We start from the raw sequence: 23,770 nt of genomic DNA on the forward strand, positions 1-23,770 counted from the left end.
TGTTGCCAAGAAGGCCAATGGCATTTTGGGATGTATAAGTAGGAGCATTGCCAACAGATCGAAGGATGTGATCATTCCCCTCTATTCGACATTGGTGAGGCCTCATCTGGAGTACTGTGTCCAGTTTTGGGCCCCACGCTATAAGAAGGATGTGGAAAAATTGGAAAGAATCCAGTGGAGGGCAACAAAAATGATTAGGGGACTGGAACACATGACTAATGAGGAGTGGCTGAGGGAAGTGGGATTGTTTAGTCTGCAGAAGAGAAGAATGAGGGGGGATTTGATAGCTGCTTTTAACTACCTGAAAGGGGGTTCCAAAGAGGATGGATTTAGACTGTTCTCAGTGGTAGTAGATGACAGAACGAGGAGTAATGGTCTCAAGTTGCAGTGGGGGAGGTTTAGGTTGGATATTAGGAAAAACTTTTTCACTAGGAGGGTGGTGAAACACTGGAATGCATTACCTAGGGAGGTGGTGGAATCTCCTTCCTTTGAAGTCTTTAAGGTCAGGCTTGACAAAGCCGTGGCTGGGATGATTTAGTTGGGGATTGGTCCTGCTTTGAGCAGTGGGTTGGACTAGATGATCTCCTGAGGTCCCTTCCAACCCTGATAGTCTATGATTCTATGAACTCCTTCATAGATTTCTACCACAACTTCAACCACCATCACCCATCCATCAAACTCTCTCTAGAGTACTCCATACCTGCATCTGCTTCCTGGATACCATGATGAGCTTCAGCAATGGAACCCTACAAACAACTATATACAAGAAATTCACAGATCACCTTTAACACCCCAGGCACGCTAAGAAATCTGTTATTTATATCCAGACACTCAGATACCACAGAATTTGCTCCAAAGAGAAAGTCCAGGATACACACCTAAAGATCCTTAGAACTGCCTTCACTAAACAAGAACACTCCACCAGAGAAGTAGATCACATCATGGAAAGGGCCACCAGAATACTTGTGGAGAACCTGATTCCATTCAGGAAAAAAAAAGAAAAGACAACCTACTGACTGCACAACCCTAGTTGTCACCTGTCACCCCACACTGGAACCCATACAAAGTATCATCAAATAATTACAACCCATATGTTATGCATATAAGAAGCACACAGTATCTTTTTCAAGGGTATAAGGCAATACGTCCCGTCTATTGAGAGTACAATTTAAACATTAAAATCAGCACGTGCTTCCATTCACACACACAGACACCCCAAAAGGTTCTGCAGCTGGATCTTATAGTTACCAGTCCTTAGTGTTGCTCGGTCAGTTCCAGTGGCCAGCTGAAACTGCACACGAGGGAGGGGAGGAGCTGGAGCTGGGTCTCTGTCGGACGCATCTGAAGCTCTGATGTTGATGCAGAACAAACCCAGAGTCCCATAGGAATACACCCTTCTTTTACAGTAATAAGTTCCCATAAAAGTCTATGGACCTTGCTGTGTCACACCGGAGCTGTTAATCACGAGGTAGTCAAGATTGCTGCCAATCAGCATTATTTTGGGTTGTTACTGGGAGTATCCGCAGATGTTTCTTATCTCGTCCCTTTGGCTCCACTCTTTATCTTGTCCTTGGGGCGTATGCCTTTGCTTTAGGGTTGTCAGCCTGCCATCTGGGTGATTCTGATAATAAGGTTGGTGCCTCTTGACTTCTCCACTCCTCTCTTGACCATCTGGCCCATCAGTACTGGCGCCTCATGTGTCTTCTCTGTTAGCATGCCATACATTCTTCACTCACACACAAAACAGTAAATAATTTCAAAAGAAAGAACTGTAGCCATAACACTTCTATCCTTCTAAAAACAAACAAACAATCATTAACACATAAAGCAAAGAATAAAACCAAAACAATTTCTTCTTACTAATTCAAAGCTAACAAAATAAGCAAAGTTTCCTCGAAGACAATTTCTCCCCATTAGGCTTTTGGAGTGGATTTTATTAAAGATACAACAGCTCCTGTGTCAATTAGAGCTAGCATAGGAGCACATCTACCCAGCTGGACATAAATACATGGTCGCCCCCCCGGGATCCTAGGTGATTTTACCTATGAACCTCCACTGCTGTACTCCTACATAATGTGGGGGTTCCCTATCCAGCAGGCCTCCCTCGTTGTCTTCTGGAGGAGGAGGGATAGGAGGAGCGTTGGGGGTTATGCTTGCTACCTCCTTCTGCTGCAATTGTAATTTAAGGGCCTCCCAGTCCGTGCTTCATCCCACTTTTCCTGGCTCTCCCCAAGCTGCATTAGGGTCCGTCAGGCTAGCTGGGGAGCTTTGTCTTAATGGAGTTGTATTCCTTCTCCCCCTCTTGTTGGCACTGCTTAGTGCCCTCTGGGAGGTATCAGGGATCTGGGTATGACCACCCTCCTGGTCCCAAGTTACCCAGTCTATGAGAGCAGCCTCGTGTGAAACCTCCGCGGGGTTCTGATATCCCCTTGAAAAAGATTCCATGTGCTTCTTATAAGCATAACACATTTGATGGGGACCACACCCTGAAAGAAATCTTTCCCAGACCCATTCTTCTGGCCTTCAAACAATCCCCCAACCTTGCTAAGCTCATCATCAGAAGCAAGCTCCCCATAGACCAAAACACAGAACTCAAAGCAGCACCAGAACCTGCCAGAACAGATGCAAAACCCACAGACATGTCTCCATCACTACAATCATCAATACTCCCCACAATACAACTTTCAAGATTCATGGGTCCTACACATGCCTATCTCAAAGTGTGGTGTACCTCATCAAATGCACTAACAACAACTATGGAGGTAAAACCAGACAGACAATCTCTAAGCTCTCAAATAAACTCATACAGAAAAATGATAAGACAAAAACACCTTATCACCTCTGGATGAATACTTTTCACAAAGCAATCACTCCATATCTGATCTTTCAATACTTGTCCTCAAAGGAAACCTGCACAGCATCTTCAAAAGGTGAGCCTAGGAAATTAAATTCGTATCTCTAATAGACACCACAAACCATGGACTCAACAAGTTTCATAGTTCATTATGCCAAGTTGTAACACACCTCACTCCCTGCTAACCCGTAACTGACCACTTCATTTTAAGTGGTCTCCTACAATGTGTGAATCCCTTAACTATCTGTTCCAGCTTATATTTAGCTTAGACTCTCTGGTTACCTTCCCCAGACCTGAAGAAGAGCTCTGTGAAACTCAAACCCTCCACCAACAGAAGTTGGTCCAATAAAACAGATCATCTCACCTACCTTGTCTTTCCCAAGAGAAAAAGGCATTCATTAATTTATTATAATTTTTCACAAGAAGTAGTTATGTAATATATTGTACTTGGGAAAGAATCCCTATTTGCAACATCACTTTCCTTTGCAACTCCTTTCCAAAGGGAAAAGTCAAAAAAAGATTTAGTTTTAATGTGGTTGTTTAAGACAAAATATTGTATTTTTAATGTTATTAACAGTTGCACTGTCCATTGAGACTCATTGGATTTCTGCCACAAAGAGCAGCTAGGTCCCTGCTCTTGCCCCCACTTTTTTCATGTCCCAATGAAGGCGCTTCTACAGTCTTCTGGTGGAGGACAGAAGGTGCAGCAGAAGTAGCAACTCTCCCATCTTCCCCAAAGTGAAAAATTCATATCTGAGAGATGAAGTTAAGCCAATCTAAGCCTCTACATAGACACCACTACGTCAGAATTCTTCAATCAACCTAGTTGCCTAGCCTCTCAAGGAAATGGATTTATTATAGTGACAGAAAACCCCTGTCACTGTAGCAAGTATCTGTGCTACTGCATTACAACGGGGCAGCTGCAAAGCCACAGGCATACCACTGTAGCGCCTGTAAACATCCCCGAGTAGCATAGCATGACTCAGGGTAAGAGAAAATAAGTGAGCTCTGGAACTTATCCCTTCCATAAGTTAGTTTTTTGCCTACTAGGGGCAGGAGATAGACCACTGTTTGTCAGGATGATTCCCCTTTTGTAGGATTAAGGCGAGTCATGACAATTTCATTATTTCAAGTGGGGGGGACTCACAGTGCCCCCTCAATATCTGGATTTAACTAAAAGGTCTACTAGAATTTTGAATAGCACTTAAACAGAAGACACTAACTGCTCTTCAGGTAGTACTTCTGGTCCCAGGTGTACAGAGAAGACACCCATGACATTTATCAATTGATTCGCCTTTATTCAGAAGCTTCTGTTTTTTCTGCCAAGTGCTGCACTTGAAAAAGAAAATGTATTTTTTCATGCATTTTGTACATTTAGTTGAGAAATATCCATTTTCTCTATTGCCATACCTATTTTCTCTGTATATCTACATGATCTTTTAATAGCATGAGCGCTCTCTGTCAGAATCTGTCTCTATACCTGTGGTTTAAAATACTTCGTTTGTTTTAAAAAAGTTTCCCAACAAGTAATATGTTTCTTTGAAAAGCTGGCTTTGCCAATTTCTTTTAAATACTTTATGCAGGCTTTTTATTCTACTTTTGGTTGTTGTTTTTTTGTATTTTTAAGTTCACAATACCTTCAGAAATGCCCAAGAGATTTTGTGAAAACCACTTTCCTGAATTTGCACTTCAGAGTTGGCTCTTGCTTCATCCATGCTTAAGAAATCAAGGATCTGCAGATATTAAATTAGAATATATACATACATTACCATTGAGAATGCACTTCTCTGAAGTAATAATTACTACTGACGGTATTTTAGATAGGATTCATGGATTTAAACAAAATTCTCATTTTACTTAATATTATAAAAATATAATTTATGAACTATCCAGTGTCCATATCTACCACAAGTGATATTTAAACACACACACCACCACATCAGTGTTATGATCTTCAAGAACGTAAATCTCTTTTTTTTTTTTTTACAAAGTTTCTTATTTCACATCAGTCTCTTTATATTTTTTATAAAAACAAGACAAAAGCAATTCTTCACAAACCCTTTATATGTCAAAAAGATCATTTTGGTATACAAATTCTCTTGATTTTCATGGTCTGCAACCAGAATCTCCTCATATCCGACCACTTCTGCAACTTTACACGGCATGCATGTAAAGAAGGCTAACAGCATTTTGGGCTGTATAAGTAGGAGCATTGCCAGCAGATCGAGGGATGTGATCATTCCCTCGATTTTGCATTGGTGAGGCCTTATCTGGAGTACTGTGTCCAGTTTTGGGCCCCACGCTACAAGAAGGATGTGGAAAAATTGGAAAGAGTCCATCAGAAGGCAACAAAAATTATTAGAGGGATGGAACACATAATTTATGAGGAGAGATTGAGGGAACTGGGATATTTAGTCTGCAGAAGAGAATAATGAGAGGGGATTTGATAACTGCTTTCAGCTACCTGAAAGGGGGTTCCAAAGAGGATGGATTTAGACTGTTCTCAGTGGTGCTAGATGATAGAACGAGGAGTAATGGTCTCAAGTTGCAGTGGGGGAGGTTTAGGTTGGATATTAGGAAAAACTTTTTCACCAGGAGGGTGATGAAGCACTGGAATGGGTTACCTAGGGAGGTGGTGGAATCTCCTTCCTTACAAGTTTTCAAGGCCAGGCTTGACAAAGCCCTGGCTGGGATGATTTAGCTGGGGATTGGTCCTGCTTTTGAGCAGGGGGTTGGACTAGATGACCTCCTGAGGTCCCTCCCAACCCTGATATTCTATGATTCTATGCATAATATTAGAGTTACAATTGATCTTCAGATTTGTGCCTAAGTAATGCCAGTGAAAACAACAGAAACTGCGGGCTTTCATTTGACAAAGATTTTGTCTCAAACTTTAAAACTGTTTCCATGAAGAGCCTCTATACGCTACTGGAATCACTTCTGTGATAAGCCACCAGGATCCTCTCTCAGTACTTTGAATGTAGTTATTTTATGAAAATTGCAGACCATAAAGGAATATCTGGCACTGTTATCAGATTGCATATGCACAATGTATTTAGAAAAATATATGACAGGGGTATGAAAAAATTATTGATTGTACTAGGTTTCCATTTCCACATTAACACTATATAAACTCTCTTGTATATAGCTGTCTATAAATACCGGCTACAGTTACACTCAAAAACATGTTCGGAACATGCTTTACAATTTTTCCTATAAACATAAATGTATTTGAGGCTGAGGTAGTTATTGCTGTTTGAGTAATGATGAAGGAGAAACAGATGTCTACTTTTTTTTTTTATGGCAAACATGCAAAAAGTCTGTGGGCTACATGTTGGCTAGCCTTGCTTATGTATACAAGTAGGAGGTGACAGCACTAAGGGGGCAGCCACTATCAGCCTCTGAACTGCTGGTGTTAGGAACCCAAAAAAAGGACAGTGACCCTACCTATTCTTCTGTCAGCAAGAAGTGCCAGTGCAATGAGAGGAGGGTATGCTACACCCTTTTCAAAGGGTACCATAGCTCCCAGTCTGGCGTGCCCCTTTCAGTCCTTTCTGGAAGCATTTTGATTGTGTCAATAAGACACATTCGCCAAAGTATTTATTTATTACCCAGAACAGAATCCTGCTGAGGGAGGGATTTTCAAAACTCCTTAGTATTGGCCTAATTTTACTCCCATTGGCTTCAATGAGAGAACAGCTGGCCAATGTTGAGTGTTTTTTAAAATCTTCACCATAATATATATTCTCTTAAAAAAACTATGGTATTCCAGCAATATAACTGTAAATCATAAATAAAGTGCTGCCAGAAATACACAGTCAGAAAATTGCAACTTGAAAAATTTACTGTAAAATATTTCATCTGTACCTCAAAAAACAGGACTACTTTGGGGCTTTCTTCAGTATCTTGAAGAAAATAACTAAAACGTTCATTAAATATGATTTGTTCCTCCCATTCTGGAAGTGTTGATTTAAATTGTCGGAAATCATAAGGCTGGGTCATAATAGGAAGAATGTGCTCCACTCGCTCTTGTTCATAAAAAGATGAAACCGCCCGGCTGCTGTTTAAAAACAACCAACTGCAATTGTCAATATTTTTCAAAAAAGTAAGCAAAGAACAAAATACTATGACTACTTCAACAACTGTAAACAAAAAAATGTACAAGATATCCATTCTCTTTATTTTAGAAAGAATATTCAATAACCACTGCAGATCCTACTGCAACTGATGAAGTCCAGGGCAATAAGCATAGCTGGAGTTCCAAATCCCAATAATCAAGCATTTTGATTGGGCCTGATCCATAGCCCATTGAAGCCAATACAAATCCCACTGACTTCAGTGGGCTTTGAATCAGGCCCCTCATGGGAATAGGTAAGTGAAACAGAGCTGTAGCTCACGAAAGCTTATGCTCAAATAAATTGGTTAGTCTCTAAGGTGCCACAAGTACTCCTTTTCTTTTTGCAAATATAGACTAACACGACTGCTACTCTGAAACCGGTAAGAAGAATGGAGAACTCACCTTCACTTCAATATTCTTATAGATGTTTTGCCAATAAGCAAAAAGAAATCTCTTATTCAGGGCTCAATATGTTTGTTTGCTTATTCTCAATGAGGCTTCTAAAGATTCTGCCATCTCTCTCTTTGTTTTGGGAGAGGAGTCAATCAGTCACATTGCAAATGTGTGTGTCTGACCAGATACACTGCTACTCTGATAATACATGTGCTCCAAATGTGAAAGAAAACAATGGCGCCATTCCTGCAAACACTTACACATGTACTTTATTTTAAGTATGCAAGTTGTGTGGGGATTTGCAGTGAATAAGACTATATTTATTCTTATAGTTAAACATGTATGTATATGCTTATTTAAGTAATTATTTCCAGCAGAAGCAGGCACATGAAGGTTTTTTTTGGTGGGGTTGGGGGTGGGGGAAAAAAAAATCAGTAAAATCACCTATGCTCTTTCTTGACATACAAACCAGTTTTCTGATCAATCACATGAATCTTGACCATGGGATGTGAAACCATGAGATCAGTTTTAAGTCTATCAGTTCGATGGATGTAAACCCCTAACACAAGGCTGTCATCAAAAGCAAGTTTGGATTGAGTACAAACTTCTGGACTGTTCATTTCCTGTATATTTTCTGCAGCAATTTCTGTGTTTTCTTCTAATGCTAAAAGCAAAGAAACAAACAAACAAACAAAAAGATCTTTAAGCAGAGATTAGTGACAAATTATAAGAATTAAAAATCTATTACATTTTCATAGCAAACTTTACATTCGGTTCATTATATTTAGTTCTGTTCTTTATGCAATAGAGTATCAGAATACATATGTTTGTCTATATGCATATATATTAACACAAGCATTCTCTACCACTGATTATCAAATAAAAATTAATGAACCACAACTCTTGCTCTTGATTTGCATCAGCTCTTCCCTGAGACTTCAATATACATGTAGCCAGCTACACTAATAAACGACAGTATGTATGCCTGTTGTCTTTTATGATTTCAATAGCTACACAATATGCTGTTGAATGGTTATATAATGTGATCAAAAATACCTTACTATCCAAATTGCAAGACTAGCACAAGATCATTTAGCACAATTAGCTGAATCCCCTAGACTATAATAGGCACTTATGGCTTTGCACCCATCTAATTTTCCATGAATTCAGCCCAAAACTAGGAACAGAAAATATGCCATATGCCTCCTTAGCTATTTTATAGTATTATAATGGCATAGGAGCACCACTACAGTTAAGGCTGCATCGTATCATTTGTTTAAAGGTTGACCTTTCTAAGTCCTGTAGAGCAGCGGTTCTCAAACTGTGGGTCAGGACCTCAAAGTGGGTCTCAATCCTGTTTTAATGGGGTTGCGAGGACTGGCTTAGACTTGCTGGGCCCGGAGCCAAAGCTGGAGCCCGAGGGGCTCAGGTTACAGGCCCCCTGCGTGAGGCTGAAGCCCTTGGGCTTCAGCTTTGGCTCCCCCTTCCCAGGGTGGTGGGGGTTGGGCTTTGGCCGCTCCTGCCCAAGGGCAGCAGGGCTTGGCGGGGGTGGGAGGGGAGCGCACAGGCTTCAGTTCCCCCTCCTGGAGGCATGTAGTTAATTTTTGTCATCAGAAGGGAGTCATATGCAATGAAGTTTGAGAACCCCTGCTCTAGATTGAACATGCTTAGTCGGATTTCTTTGAAATTTGGTGTGCCTCATGTGGGTGCGTGGTAGAGTTAGTGACCCAAATTTGGGATCATTTGAGACAGGGATTCTGGAGATGTATGCTCTGGGAAAAATAGCCGTTTTAAAAAAAATTTCTAGGTGGGTATTTCTTTTTCCCAGAGCTAGAGATTAAACAATTGATGTCATGCAGAGCAAAATGGTCTCAATCTGTTCAGTTTTACCTAAAGCAGTGCACAGCACCCACTAAATCTTTGGGGGACCCAAACTGAGAACAGCATTTAAGAAAAATGTACATTTTTTACACTGCGCATGCACCAATATAGAAAAACAGCTAGAGGTTTTCCAGTCCCACCATTTTACACGCTTTGAAGCTCAATTCTTGTAAATGGTCTAACATCTGAATAGCTAATCAGACTATTTTTAAATTGATTATGCCTTACAAGGTGCAGGGTAATGGTAGAGACCACATTTGGGGTCATTTGAAGGGGGTGGCTTCTGAGTTACAGGCCCTCCCAAGAAACTGGTTTCCTTTTGCTGCCTTGTACTGTTAAACTGAGAGACAATTATGACTGGATGAACCACAGACCTCATTGAGACCCATGGCTGTGAACTCACACTTCAGTTTAACATAACTGAGGATATATTAATCACAAGCCCCTACCTAAGACAAAAGGAGTTTTAGACTGAGGGGCTGGAGGTTGCTACAATTTGTGAGAGTCATGGGTGCCAAAATTATTTTGAGGGAACGTAATTAAAGTCTACAGGGCGGGGAGAGAGATGACATGTGAATGCTTCCTGGAAGGGAATGGGAGGGGCATTAGGGGATGGAGGAGTGGGAGACTGGGGGAGAGATATGGAGATTGGGTTTAGGGCTGTAGTGAGGGAAAAGGGGTCATGGTGATGGATGGTAGGGGAGGCAAGAGAGGCTGGGGGCTCAGATAAAGCCAACCCCCACAACGGCCTCAGCTCTGTCAGTGCAGCCCAAACCTCTGGAACTCAACCCCTCTGCATCCCACTGCTTAATAGTCTAAGCCACCTTTGTCTCATTGATAGGAACAAGCAACAGCAAAGGAACTTAGCAGCAGCAAAGTCTTCCAATATGAAAAACTTTGACTATAATATTTTGATTACAAAAACCTTTTTTAGATTTCTTTTTTGCTTTCTTTATTTTAGGTTTCAGTTTTTCCACATCTTCCTCCTCGTGTTCCTCTGTGTTCATTTCATCTTTAAAGTATGATACAAGCAGTCTTCCTGATGACTTCTTTTTTGTGGTATCATCTTCCACTGGGTTATGCTGTAGTTCAGCGAGGGACATTGCACTGTAACGCAACACACATCACTGTCAGCAAATACGTACTATTTCTGTTAATCCATTAAAAAGACTCTTCCTGTTTCTCAAATTCATTAGCTCTCATTCTTCAAAATCCTATCAAAAATATAATTTTGTCTTGTTTAGCTATTACAGTGATAACGGTGGCACACATTCTTGAATGGTCTATCCTTAATTTCTCTCTCCATTTTATTATCCTAAGTCTTACCTTCTAAAATATTTTCATGTGGGGATTTGCACATGAGTAGTCCTGTGACTACTCATGTGCATAAATTTAAACAAGATCTTTGCAGGATCAGAGCCACAGTTCACATGAAATAAAATATACTAAAGAATGATGCATTCTGTTAGCTGAGTGGATAAGTAGTTTTGACTTGAGACAATATTTCATAAATGCCGAATTTTAATCAGGCTTGACCCAAAGGCCACACAGTCAGGGAGTTGGGTCCTCAGTGAAGAATTGGCAGATTACATGTAGTATTGCAACATTAAAAAAAATGCATTCAATTTTGTAACTTCTTACAAATTAGTAAGGATCTTGGCAACATTTTTAGATATAATGTGGTAGAAGAGTTATTTGTGTATATAGGGGAAGAGGTTCCCTCCCCCCAACATAAAATCATCTGGCTCGTTCACACTTAAAAACAAAAACAAAACAAAAAAACCTTGCAGCTCTATCACAGGATTCTTTCCCCATCTTAAAAATCAAACAGTTTGTTTAAGATGTATACATGCACAGATTACAATTTACCACTATACCTTGTTTCAGCTTCAGATGCAACTGGCACTTCTTTCTTCTTTTTCTTCTTTTTGCCCACTTCATTGTTCAATACAACTTTTTGGCTTTGAACACTGGAGGTGAATTCAGACATCTGTTCTGTAAGTTTTTTTCTTATTTTCTCCTTAATTGCATTTGCCTCATCCTCAGCCACTTGCAGCTGATAGGCTTGAATTAGCTGTTCTTCCTCTTCTAATTCAGTTACGTCTCTCACTTCATTCAAGGTACTTTTTATCTTGTTGTTACCTTTTTGACGAGATGCATCTGTTTGTGATTTACTTTTTGTTTTTTTCTCTGGAAAATCAGTAATCTGTTTTTCAAAACTCTCCAATTTAGTTTCATATACATTTTCCTCCTCATTAAATTGTTCTTGTAACACTGCTTTCTTTTTCTTCTTGTTAGACTTTGGTTGCTTGTTTTCTTCTCCACTAACAACATCATTGTTTATTTTTTCTGCAACTGAGGCTTTGTCTCTTAGTTTGTTTTTTGTAAACCGGGGGCTCTTTTCCTCAGGATTATAAGTGTTGTTTATAATTACCTCATCATTTCCACTTTCTTTAGCTAGATCAAGATTATTTCTAAAGGTGTCAAGCTTGAAATAAAAACACAGAACATAATTTTAAGTATAAATCATATGCAATGTTAAAATAATAAAAATAGCTCAGTACATTATCAGTTTACACTATTTGGTGAAATATAAAAATTAAATTAGTCATCTAATCATTGTTTTGTTTAAACCTAGCAAGTACCAGATGGAACAGAAACAGATCATTCATGCTTAAAATATGTTTTTGTATTTGGACAGCTTTAAATCTGTACTTTCAACGTTCTTTTTCAACAAACACCTTACATATATATTCACCACATAGTAAAATTCAAAACTACCTCAACGAACAGAACTACTCCATAATAATATGATATGTCAATGTAATACATTTTGAAAGATCTGGAGAAATGAAATGCAGAACCAAAACACGTCTCAAACGGATATTAATATTAATGTTAGAGGTGCCAATGCCTGTCCTTTTTACCATGAGCAGTGTGCCAAATTTTGGCAATGAAAATCACTTTCCAAAAGACAGACTTAATAAAATGTAAGAACTGACAACTCTTAAGATGACAGTTATAAAACTATGGAAAAAAAATCTATTAATAAACTACTTTTATTAAAGGGACCGAGTCAACCTGAGATCTAGTCCACTTCAAAAACGTAGCTGAAAGTATTTTCAGATAATACACCCACCTTTGAACCCCTCTGTCAATTTTTGTGGTTTTGCAAAATACTTTTGTAAAGGTTTCTCTCCCTTTATGGATGAATGAAAAATCCACACAGACAACACAGCAAACTTACTACAGGCCTGATCCAGCAATGAGCTCCACACAGATATGTCCTTAAGCTTGTGTGGGGCTCCTATTAAGTCAGTGGGGCTCCATGTGGGCTCAGGGGGTTGCCAAAGTGAAGCTCATTGCAGGATTGGGGTGTTACTGACTACACAGGGGGAAACAGTAAAACTAACTATACAGACAGAGCTTTCAGATACACACCCACAAGAAACCCCAATAACTAAAATATATGTTTTCCCCTCTGACTTCTTCCAGTACAAATATTTTATTTCTGTTACTCTTCAGCTTTTTCCTTGCCATTACCCTATTTTTCAATAGCAAGACAATCCTGGGATTCACTTCCCATCTAGCTAGGAAGGGCACAGTGGCCAAAGAACTCTTGACACCTTTACACAAACCCCAGGTTGAAAACCCCTACCACGGGTGTTACTTGTAAGAATAGCAGATAAAAAAAATCTAAGACAAACCAATTTTAGATTGATAGGGTTCCTTTAAGTAATCTTATAGTTTTTGTATTTCTCTTTTGGGTTCTTGGTTTTTTTGTTTTGTGGGTTTTTTTTGTTTGTTTGTTTGTTTTTTGTTTTTTTTTTAATACTCAAGGACATTATATAAGAACCTGATATTTAAATATTCACCTGGTCTGCCTAGATAATGCCACTAAATGTCATCCTGAGGGGTTGGGGAAGGAAGCAGGCAGGTCCAATCCTAAACGTGGGCAAAGCATGTAGCTACAAAGGCGCACACACTTTTGGAATCTCTGATTTCTAGAGATCCATCTCTGAAGAGTGAGAGAAGGATATGGTTGACCTTTCATGTGACTAACCAAGAAAAGTTGATCATTCCCTATCTGCCAACCAGCTGCCTCCATCACAAGTTTCACCTCAGCTTTCTTAGCTGCCAAACCTTCCTCTCTACCCTTGAGATGAGGAGGAAGCCTGGTTTAGCCATGATGGACATGGAGGTGAGGGGAGATTACAAAAGGAGGTAGAAAAGCATTGGAGATGTTGAAGAAAGAAGGGAGGGGGAGAGAGAGCGAGAGAATTATTATTCTTACTAGAAAAATAAATTGGACAGATAAACAGAGTGGGAGAAAAAATGCACCAACACAGAGTCAACATAAAGAAAAAGGGAGTGAGGGAAAGGAAAGAGAAACATAAACCCAGACATAGTAATGTAAAAAATGCATGCTAAAATATTAAATTAAATAATTCTATTAAATGTGGGATGTAAATGTATGGAAGACTAGGGAATAGGACTCCATGCAATGATGTTCATCTAGGGTAGCAAAAAACCTAAGGCCAGCCCTGTATTCACACACCTTTTCAGTATTTTTAATTACATAGAGTGTACTTAAAATTATGTAGTATTTAATCATGAAAATACTCATCATCATATGAATTTAACCTTTTCCTGCTTAGTTAGTCCAACAACATTCTTTCCATACAAAAGCCAACAATCCAAAAGGATGTGGCAGATTATGTACAGGTAATTTTAAGAGTGACAGATAAAGGAAAGAAAGGAAAAATATTTTTACAGTGGCTAAAAAAATGCAGCAGATTATATACAAAATGAAAAAAGGCAAAGCATACAGAAACATCAACTGATTTTGGATGGATTATCCCACCTCCTTATCTGCATTTTTACTGAGCAGGTTTTACCCATGAAGTATAATGGATGAAGTTATTTATCAGACAAATAATTATAGAGGAACAATAGTGACACCATAGTCAAGGTTATGTCACTCTTTTGTCTTTGACAGAACCTTACTCCTTCTCTGTAGCTGAGAAAGCACTGGTTTTCTTTCAGAAAATAACTTGGAATTAATCATTTACATGTCAGTGATTTTCTGAATTTATCCTGATCTGTAAAAAGTGTTCCACTGAAGAAATCTCAAAAATCACACCTGAGATATTTTGACTGGTGTGTTACATTTTTTGTAAACTTTGTGCAGTTCATCATCTACAGCACCCACACACACATATATATCCCTAATTTGAACAAACCCCTTTGTACACTTAAATTTAGCCACAACTCTTAGCAAAACAGAAGCTCCTCCTAACTATATCAAACACTGCCCCAAAAAGCTGGCAAATTACAGGAACATCAACACATTTGATCGGTAGCACAAAAAGCTGCCTGTGGCTAGGCTCAGACCTTAGTTCCTCAGACAGCAGCAGTTTGTACAACCTTAATTCATGCCACTGGTACATATGCATTATGATACAGACTTTTATTACATGATCACATACTATTCTATTCACAGGACCCCTGCCTCATTCAGTAAGAAGGAAGGATGGTGCTTTGGGGCTGGAACAGGACTATGCAGTGAAGGAAATTGTTGTCTGTAGGGCCTCTGCCTCATTTGTTGTAGAAGTTGGAAGGTATGTAATAAAAAGATGGTGTCATGGTTAAGACACATAATTGCCATACTGGTTAAATGGATTCTATTCCTGCCTCTGCCACAGAGTTCCTGTGTGACGCTGGGCAAGTCACTTGTGTGTTCCTAATTTTCCTCAGTGATCAACTTTAGACTTCTAAGGCCTACAACTGAAGTCAATGCGAGCCATACTCTAAACCAGGGATGGGCAAACTTTTTGGCCTGAGGGCCACATTGGTTTTTCCAAAATTGTATGGAGGGCCAGTTAGAGGAGGCTGTGCCTCCCCAAACAGCCAGGCGTGGCCCGGTCCCTGCCCCTTATCTGACCCCCCGCTTCTCGCCCCCTGACGGTTCCTCCGGGACCCCTGCCCCATCCAACCCCCCCATTCCCTGTCCCTTGATGGCCCCCCTGGGAATCCTGCCCCATCCATCCCTCCCTGTCCCCTGACTGCCCTCTGCCGCCCCATCCAACCCCCCCCTCCTTCCTGACTGCCCCCCTGGAACCCCTTCCCCCATTCAACCACCCTGTTCCCCGCCCTCGGACCGCCCCGACCCCTATCCATACCCCCACCCCCGACCACCACCCCGAATTCCCCTGCCCTCTCTCCAACCCCCCTGCTCCATGCCCCCTTACCACACTGCCTGGAGCACCGGCAACTGGCGCCGCTACAGCCGCACCGCCTGGAACACCAGGACAGGCAGCCATGCTGTGTGGCTGAAGCCAGCCATGCCACCACACAGCACAGACCGCGGCTCTGCAGCTGTGCTGCTCGGCAAGAGTTAGCAGCCCCGCTCTTCAGAGCATTGTGCTGGTGGCGCAGTGAGCTGAGGCAGCGGGGGAACAACAGGGGAGGATCCGGGGGCTAGCCTCCCGGGCCAGGAGCTCAGGGCCGGGCAGGAGGGTCCCACAGGCTGAATGTGGCCCACGGGCCGTAGTTTTCCCATCTCTGCTCTAAACAAATAAACGGCTATAAAATGCTAAGTACTCTGAAAAAAATCAGTCCCTAGGGCTTATTGGTAGATGAATTCCAGTTGCTGGGCACTCAAGTTGGTCACCCAAAATTAGTGGACACTTCTGATGTGAATCTCTCTTTGCTCTGGTCCCCATCTGTAAAATGGGGATGATAACTTACCTCACAGGAGTATTTTGAAAATAAATTAATTTATATTTGTGAAGCACTCTGATTCCATGGTGATAAGCACTATCGTGTGTGACAGGGTCGGGCCAGAAGGCAAAAGGGGAGTAATAGAAGGCAAATATATTAGCCCCAGGCTAAGTAGGTCCCTTTTCCCTGGGTAAGGTAACAGGGAAGGTTTGTTTGTTTGTTTTTTGAAACAGAAAAAGAGTTTATTGGTAACACTTACAAGAATTACCAAGGAAAACAAAACAGATATGCAACAAAACAACGCAAACAGAAGGTATAACACAGCAGCTTTCAGGAGGGAGAAGTGTTCAGGCTAGCCTGGGCCCAGAGCGGGGGGGCTTCCTCGACACTCGTGGTCTTCCACCCTCCTGAGTTACCTTGTGGCCTAGAGCGGGGGGGCTTCCTCGACACTCGTGGTCTTCCACCCCCTCGAGTTACCTAGTGCCGGGCCCAGTGTCACCGATCCTCCCTCTCCTGAGATTGCCCGGTAAGATGGGCACGGCTGCGGGGTGGGCGGTTTAGGGGTGGGGGGGTAGACACCCATGTATTATAGGACCCCTCCTAGATGACACTAATGATGGTATCCACAGCGGCAACGGCTGGGGCTGGCGTCTCTCGCTCTTCCCCTCAATCAAAGGGTCAGATGGAGGGAACCGGACGGGGTCACTGAGCAGAGAACCCCAGACAGCACCCACCGCTCCTCGAAAGCGTCAAGGGAGTCGGTGGACGCCGCCCAGAGGAACTCCGCCCGGATACGTGAATGTACTGAGGATCGGAAAAAAGCCCTACAATCGCAGGATGTTTCATGGGCCAACCTCCTCTCTCTGGTTTTATAAATGGCTGTTTTAGCCAAGGCTAGGAGGAGGCTGACCAGGAGATCCCGCGATTTTGTGGGGCCATGGATGGGAAGTGTATAGATAAAAAGGTGAGGGGAGAAATGAAGCCAGAAGCGCAATAGAATATTTGTGAGGAGCCGGAAAAGGGGCTGCAATCTGGCACACTCTAAATATACGTGTGCCAGGGTTTCCCTCACATTACAAAAAGGGCAAGTATCTGGAATGGGGGTAAACCGTGTCAGAAACACGCCCGTGCTCACAGCTCCGTGAAGGAGCCGCCAACTGATGTCCCCGACGGGCCTCGGGACCAAGGTGGAATACAGGCTGGCCCATCAAGGTTGCTCATCCTCCAAAGGTGGCAGGAGGTCCCGCCACTTTGTATCGGGGCGGGACACCAGGGTGTGGGCGTGAAGGGTGTGAAGCGTGAGTGTATATAAATATTTCCATGGTGCAATTTGAAAACTGACCAGCTGCAGCTCATGCAGCCGGCTTGCAGTGAAAGGGTGAGGGGTTTGTTGGGATCTACGGGGTAGGGGCCCAATGGAAAGGTCCGGTGGGCCTGGGGTAGAGGATGGACGGGGTGCGCCCTCACGCAAGGCTCGGTTGACATAAGCCCGAGCAGCGGGGGTCAAGGCGGCCTTCACCTCCTGAAGTATGTGCCGGAGGGTGCGGGGGCTGGAGAGCCCCATGCGCCGAGCGAGCGTCAGGGGATCCAGCCAGTCTCTCCGGTCGTAGTCCAGGAGGTCTCCGACCCTCGTGACTTCCGCCAGGACCAACCTCTGGCGCACGGAGCTGGGTGTTGTGTAGCAGGGGCTCCGTGAGGAGATCTGCTCCCACGGTGGCCGCCACGGACCTGGTCGTTAAAAACAGTTTCCAGGTCCAGAGGAGGTCCTGGTAGAAGACCGGCAGCCCAGAGAGGTCTCGCGGAAAACCCCTTGGAGAAAGATAAAAGAGCTGCCGGTCGTATCGGGAGCCCTTGGAAGCGGCGCAGGAAGGCGTGCACCAGTATGCTCCACGCCGAACTACTTGCACTATAAAAGAGCCTCTGCAGGGCCTGGAGGCGGAAAATGCGGACCTGAGTGTACAGACACTTCAGGCCCTGCCCTCCTTCCTTCAGGGGTAGATGAAGAACTCCAACAGGGGCCCAGTGCATTCCTGACCAGAAGAACTCTAGAATCAATCTCCGGAGGTGGGTCAGGAAACCTGGGGCTGGGTCCAGGGTGTTGAGCCGGTACCAGAGCGTGGACAGGACTAGTTGGTTAAGCACCAGTGCTCTCCCTCGGAGGGAGAGACATCGGAATAGCCTCGTCCATTTCCGGATCCACTCTATCACCCCGCCCTCTAAATTTTGCCAGTTCTCCGGCGGGGAAGGGTGCGTGGCGGAAAGGTAAATGCCGAGATAGAGCAGTGGACCCGCACTCCACCGGATGGTCTGAAGCGCGGGTGGGAGGGAGCTTACCTGCCGCCAGTCCCCCACCACCAAGCCAGAGCTCTTGACCCAGTTGACTCGGGCGGAGGAGGCTGCCGAATAGATGGCTTGGCATGCCTCCACTCGCGCCAAGTCGCCCGGGTCCTGGACCACAAGGAGTACATCATCGGCGTACGCCGACAGGACCAGCCGCAGCTCCGGCTCCCGCAGCACCAACCCTGTCATCCTCCTGCAGAGGAGACAGAGGAAAGGCTCGATCGCCAGAGCGTACAACTGGCCCGAGAGTGGGCACCCCTGCCGCACTCCTCGCCCGAAGGTGACCGGTTCAGTCATGGTCCAGTTGAGCCTAACCAAACACTCCACGGAGGCATACAGCACCCGGAGAAAACTCACAAACTGAGGTCCGAATCCAAACGCCTGCAGAGTGCTCAGAGGTACCCATGGTCTACTCTATCGAACGCCTTCTCCTGATCAAGAGACAGGAGGGCGAACGACAGACCATCTCTCCGCCCGAGTTCCAAAAGATCTTGGACTAGAAATAGGTTGTCAAAAATGCTGCGACCCGGGACAGTATAGGTCTGGTCTGGGTGGATCACGTCCACCATCACGGACCCTAGCCGCAGCGAGATTGCTTTCGCTACGATTTTGTAATCCGTGCTAAGGAGTGAGACGGGACGCCAGTTTCGTAAATCGCGGAGGTCCCCCTTCTTCGGCAGCAAGGCGAGCACCGCTTGCCTGCACGACAGAGGGAGGACCCCGCTCTGCAAGGACCCAGTCCAGACGGTGACTAGGTCTGGGCTGAGGATGTCCCAGAACGCGTGGTAAAACTCCACGGTCAGCCCATCCATGCCTGGAGATTTATTGGTGGGCATGCGACGGAGGGCTTCCGAGAACTCGGCCAGGGTGAGAGGCAGCTCTAGTCGGTCTCGGTCTGCCTACGCTGACCGTGGGGAGTTCCTCTCAGAGCACCCCGCAAGTGCCAGGATCGGTCGGATCCAGGGAGAAAAGGCTTGTGTAGAAGTCACGGGCCCTCCCACACATCTCCTCCAGATCCGTGATGGGGGTGCCGTCTTCCGCAAGAAGGCAGGTGACGTGTTTCTTGGCCCCCCTCGTTTTCTCCAGGGCATAGAAGAAGCGGGAGCCGCGGTCCATCTCCCGAAGGAGGCGGATGCAGGACTGAACGAAGGCACCACGGGCCCGGTGGTCCTCGAGGGCCCGGAGCTCCTCCCGCTTCTCCCGGCACGCTCCGCAGAGGGACGGGTCCTCAGGGTTGGCGGCCAGGCGCTTCTCCATCTCTAAGACCTCCCGTTCCAACTGCTCTATCGCCGCATTTCGCCGTCGGCTGGTGCCCCGAGTGTAGTCACGGCAGAAGAGCTTGGCGCGCACCTTCCCGAGATCCCACCATCGCTGCACCGAGGGAAAGGCACGCCACTGCTCTCGCCAGGCTAGTCAAAACTCCCGGAAGGACGTTATGAAGCTCTCGTTCTCCAACAGGCTGTTGTTAAAGTGCCAACAGGCCGGCCCCGGTCTCTCTGCACAGAGGGAGACCGTTACGGTGACTAAATGATGATCGGAGAATGGGGCCGGCCGAATGGCAGAGGAGTGGGCCTGTGAAAGATGGAAACGGGATAAGTAAATACGGTCCAACCGAGAGTGGTGTGACCGATGGGCCTCCACCCGGACAAAGGTGAACGTGGAAGTGTCATCTGTGTGATGGTCACGCCAGACGTCCACTAGAGTGATGTTCAACTATCCCTCGGAGAATATTCGCGGCGGCCGGGCTCGGCTCGAGGGTGGTGTTCCTCGAGGGTGGTGTTAAAGTTCCCTCCCAGGACCACGCACTCGTGCGAATCCAGTGTGCTGACAAAGTCGGACACCCGCTGATAGAATTGTGGCCGCCTGGAGCTCATTTGCGGGGCATAGATGTTAACAAGATTGACCACGAGCCCCTCCATACGGACTCGAAGGTGCAGCAGGTGGCCTGGCACAGCCTCAGTGACCCCTAGCACCTCGGGCCGTAGGTTGGGGGAGAACAGGGTCGCCACTCCAGCTTGCCAAGTCGCGAAGTGGCTAAAGTATACCCCGTCCCCCCACTCCAGCCGCCACCTGTCCTCAGCGGCCGGGTCCGTATGGGTCTGCTGCAGGAAAACTACAGAGTACCCCCCTTCCCAAAGGTAAGAGAGCACCTGGGACCTGCAGAGAGCCATCCTACAGCCCCTGGTATTCAGGGTCGCAATAATAAGAGGCGTCATGCGGAGGGCTGGGGGGGTGGGGATTTCTTGTTGGCGGGGGTGTTCAGCCGGCAGTAGATCATCCTCTCCCTGGGTGACCGGGGTCAAATCTAGGGCCTCAATCTCCGCATACATGGGGGAGAGGCCAGCTCCTGCTACCCCGGGGGCCCCTACTCTAGGGCCCGCCTCAAAGGTCGCCTCGGGGTCCGCGGGGGGTTCGGGTGGTATCCAGGCAGAAGGGGCATCCTCAGGAGTCTCGGAGGGGAGGGTCTCCCGTGGAGGGGGGATTCTGCCCTCCAATGCCAGTCCTTCTTCCCCTCCCGACACCAGCGGATGGATCTCGCTCGTGGCCGTGGTGGGAGGCTCAATATCAGTGCCTCCTTTCCTGGTCTTCTGGGGGCTTCTGCGTCGGATGGATGCAGCGGAGCTCGAGCTTTCCGCTTGCCTCGCTTCCCCTGGACTAGGGTCCAGCCCTCCATAGCGTCATCTGGGGGTTGGTTAGCAGGGGTCATGTCGGGGGGCGGAGGCGATGGTTCAGGGGTTCGGGGGGGTAGCGGTGAGGCAGCATGAGGGGCGGGGGTTTCTCCTTGGGGCGGGCCCTCTCCTATACCCGGTAATATCCTTGCCACACCCTCCTCCATAGGCTCTGCTGGATTGGTAATAGCAAGGGTGGAACTCCCTTGCTTGCCCAGGCGTTGTAGGGAAGGTATCTCTTGGGCCCGGACGGGAGCAGCGATGGGTCGAGTAGGAGGAGGGTTGATTTCAGGTGCCGGGCATCCAGGGGCGTCAGCAGCGACGGGGCCGATGTCCTGCTGGGTCTCGGGGGTTTCGGGTGCCCCTCCCCCCAGGCCAAAGGGCGGTCTCTGCGGACATGCCCCGCTGAGCGGCAGAGGTAGCACCGGGCCTCTCTGGTGGAGTAAAAGACCCGATAGCGGGCTCCCTGGTAGGGGACTAGGAAAGACCTCTCGAGCACCTCTCCGTCACACGCCCCTGCCGGCGGTAGAAGCTGCACTTGCCGGCGGAATGAAAGGACTTGACAGAGGGTGGTGTCCTTGCAGCTCAACGGGAGAGGGCTGATGACAGAGACAAGTTTCCCCAGAGTGGAGAGAGCGGGTAACAGGGCAACATTGGGTAAGAAGGGAGGAACGGAGGTGAGGACGAACACCCAGGTCTTCTAGCGGCTCTAGGGGGACAAACACCACCACCCCCCCCGCCAGGCCCCTCTCCACCGCCTCCTAGGCGGCAGCCTCCGAAGCTAAGAAAAAAACGACCTTCCCATACATCTTGGAGGCCACCACAATAGCCATGGGTCCTATCACCTTCGCCAACGCCTGCACGTATGTCTCCACGTGGGGCGAGGTGGGCACCAGGAGGCAACGGACACCGTGCCTCCTGGTCAAGGCGGGGAAAGGGCCCCGGCCGCTGGTGATGGTAGCGGAGGCGGGGGGGGGCGAGATGACGAGGCGGCAGGCAGGGGGGAGCCCGTCACCGCCCGGGCATACGTCCTGGGGGCCGGGGGAGGGACAATCGCAGAGCTGGTGGAGGGAAACACAGGGAGGGGCGCCACGGTTGATGACGAGGCCACAGCGGTGGGGGCAGCCCCTGCCATGGAGGGCTTAGTGGTTTTAGCGGGGCCCTTTCCTTTCATCCCGCCTTGGCCCTTCCGGCCAGCTGGGGGGGGTTTCCTAGAATCTGGGGGGGCGGTGGGCGCAGCAGCAGCAATCACCCCGGTGCCTCCTGCTGCCGGTGCCCCAGTGGCGGGGTGTGTGGCAAGTATCTTAACAATAGTGGTGGGGGGAGACCTTGGGGGTCGGGCAGGGGGGGTGGTGGGGGAGGGACAACTGATTTTGTTAAAGGGGCCTCGCCCCTCTCTTTCCCCGCCATTGTGAGCAGGGAGAGACGGGGAGACACCGGAAGGAGGAGGAGGGAGGGGGAAGCAAAGTAACCGCTCCTCCCCGCTGAGCTGCAGGCGGGGGGGGGGGAATGCCGAGGGGGTTGGACTGGGGGCGGGGGGAAAAAACAAAATCGGGGTCCAGTAATAGGGGCAAGCTGTGGGATAAGCAATCGGGGCGGGTGCAGACCCACACAGGTTTGTCCAAAGAGTCTCGGTGGGTCGGCTGTTATGTCTGGTCCGAAAGGCAAAGTTCAAAGCGAACAGCTGGATCCGAAGGGAGATGGCAGGTTGCCAGCAGGGACGGACGGCGGGGGGGGCCGTGACAGTTGTAGTAATGGTGGGGGGGGTTAGGGACACCGATGGACCGGGGGGGCTCCGCGCCACACCCCCTGTGCCGCCACAAACGCAAGTAACCACAGTCAAACTCCCCCCCACGAGAGTATAATTCAGAAAATTACTCAGTTTTACGGCCCCCTTCACGATGATTTATAGCTTCCCCGGATTATTTCTCCTGTCTTCTGAAATCTTCTTCTCCCGCTGTGTTGGCTGTGTTCCAAGGCTTCCGGCATGCTGAGAATGTTGTAAAGTCCGAGCTGCCAGCAAAACGGCTGGGTCTGGGGGTTTCCACTCCCCACCTCCGGACAGCAAAATTGGCAATCTTCCCCCCCCTCCTCCGGGGGGCCCAGCTGAGGCAAACAGCTGCGCCCGAAAGCAGGCGTGGGATGGGCGGGTGCTGGCGGCAAGCTGAGGGCCGACCAGCACGTAGATGGCAAGAAGAAAAAAAAAACCAAAGAATCAAAACAAAGCAAAAAAAAGCGTCTGGCCCGGTCGGGGGGGGACGGGGGGACTAAGGCAGGTTCAAAAAGTAAGAAAAATCCAGGCTAGGGGGCTTTAGGAAAGAATAGAAAGCAGATAGCTGAGGAGCAAGCAAAGGACGTTCCGTTTCCCAACAGGGAAGGTTTCAGAACAATCAGGAACCTTCTGCGAACAATTAAGACAGGCTGATTAGAACACCTGTAGCCAATCAAGAAGCTGCTAGAATCAATTAAGGAAGGCTAATCAGGGCACCTGGGTTTTAAAAAGGAGCTCACTTCAGTTTGTGGTGTGTGTGTGTGAGGAGCTGGGAGCGAGAATGCGGACTGTTGGAGGACTGAGGTGTACAAGCATTATCAGATAACAGGAGGAAGGTCCTATGGTGAGAATAAAGAAGGTGTTGGGAGGAGGCCATGGGGAAGTAGCCCAGGAAGTTGTAATGTCACACAGCTGTTCCAGGAGGCACTCTAGACACCTGCATTCCACAGGGCCCTGGGCTGGAACCCGGCGTAGAGGGCAGGCCCAGGTTCCCCCCAAATCCTCCCAACTCCTGGTCAGAC

The 23,770-nt window shown here is 46.7% G+C and overlaps 1 protein-coding gene across 11 annotated transcripts in view; it reads right to left on the reverse strand.

Annotated features, from left to right (window-relative positions):
• Positions 1 to 23,770, reverse strand: part of AHI1 (Abelson helper integration site 1) — a 200,642-nt gene that overhangs the window by 160,862 nt on the left and 16,010 nt on the right. For 10 of the 11 annotated variants that reach the window (XM_075126765.1, XM_075126764.1, XM_075126763.1 and 7 more), the window contains 5 exons: positions 11,123 to 11,733; positions 10,171 to 10,352; positions 7,809 to 8,028; positions 6,722 to 6,914; positions 4,492 to 4,587 (listed from right to left, as the gene is read on the reverse strand). In XM_075126765.1, the coding sequence (XP_074982866.1) occupies positions 4,492 to 4,587; positions 6,722 to 6,914; positions 7,809 to 8,028; positions 10,171 to 10,352; positions 11,123 to 11,733 (1,302 nt within the window). The remainder of the gene's footprint in view (positions 1 to 4,491; positions 4,588 to 6,721; positions 6,915 to 7,808; positions 8,029 to 10,170; positions 10,353 to 11,122; positions 11,734 to 23,770) is intronic. The other variant, XM_075126766.1, reaches the window with a different exon arrangement.

Source organism: Caretta caretta, chromosome 3, assembly GCF_965140235.1.
Source record: "Caretta caretta isolate rCarCar2 chromosome 3, rCarCar1.hap1, whole genome shotgun sequence".
NCBI classification, from domain to species: domain Eukaryota; kingdom Metazoa; phylum Chordata; order Testudines; family Cheloniidae; genus Caretta; species Caretta caretta.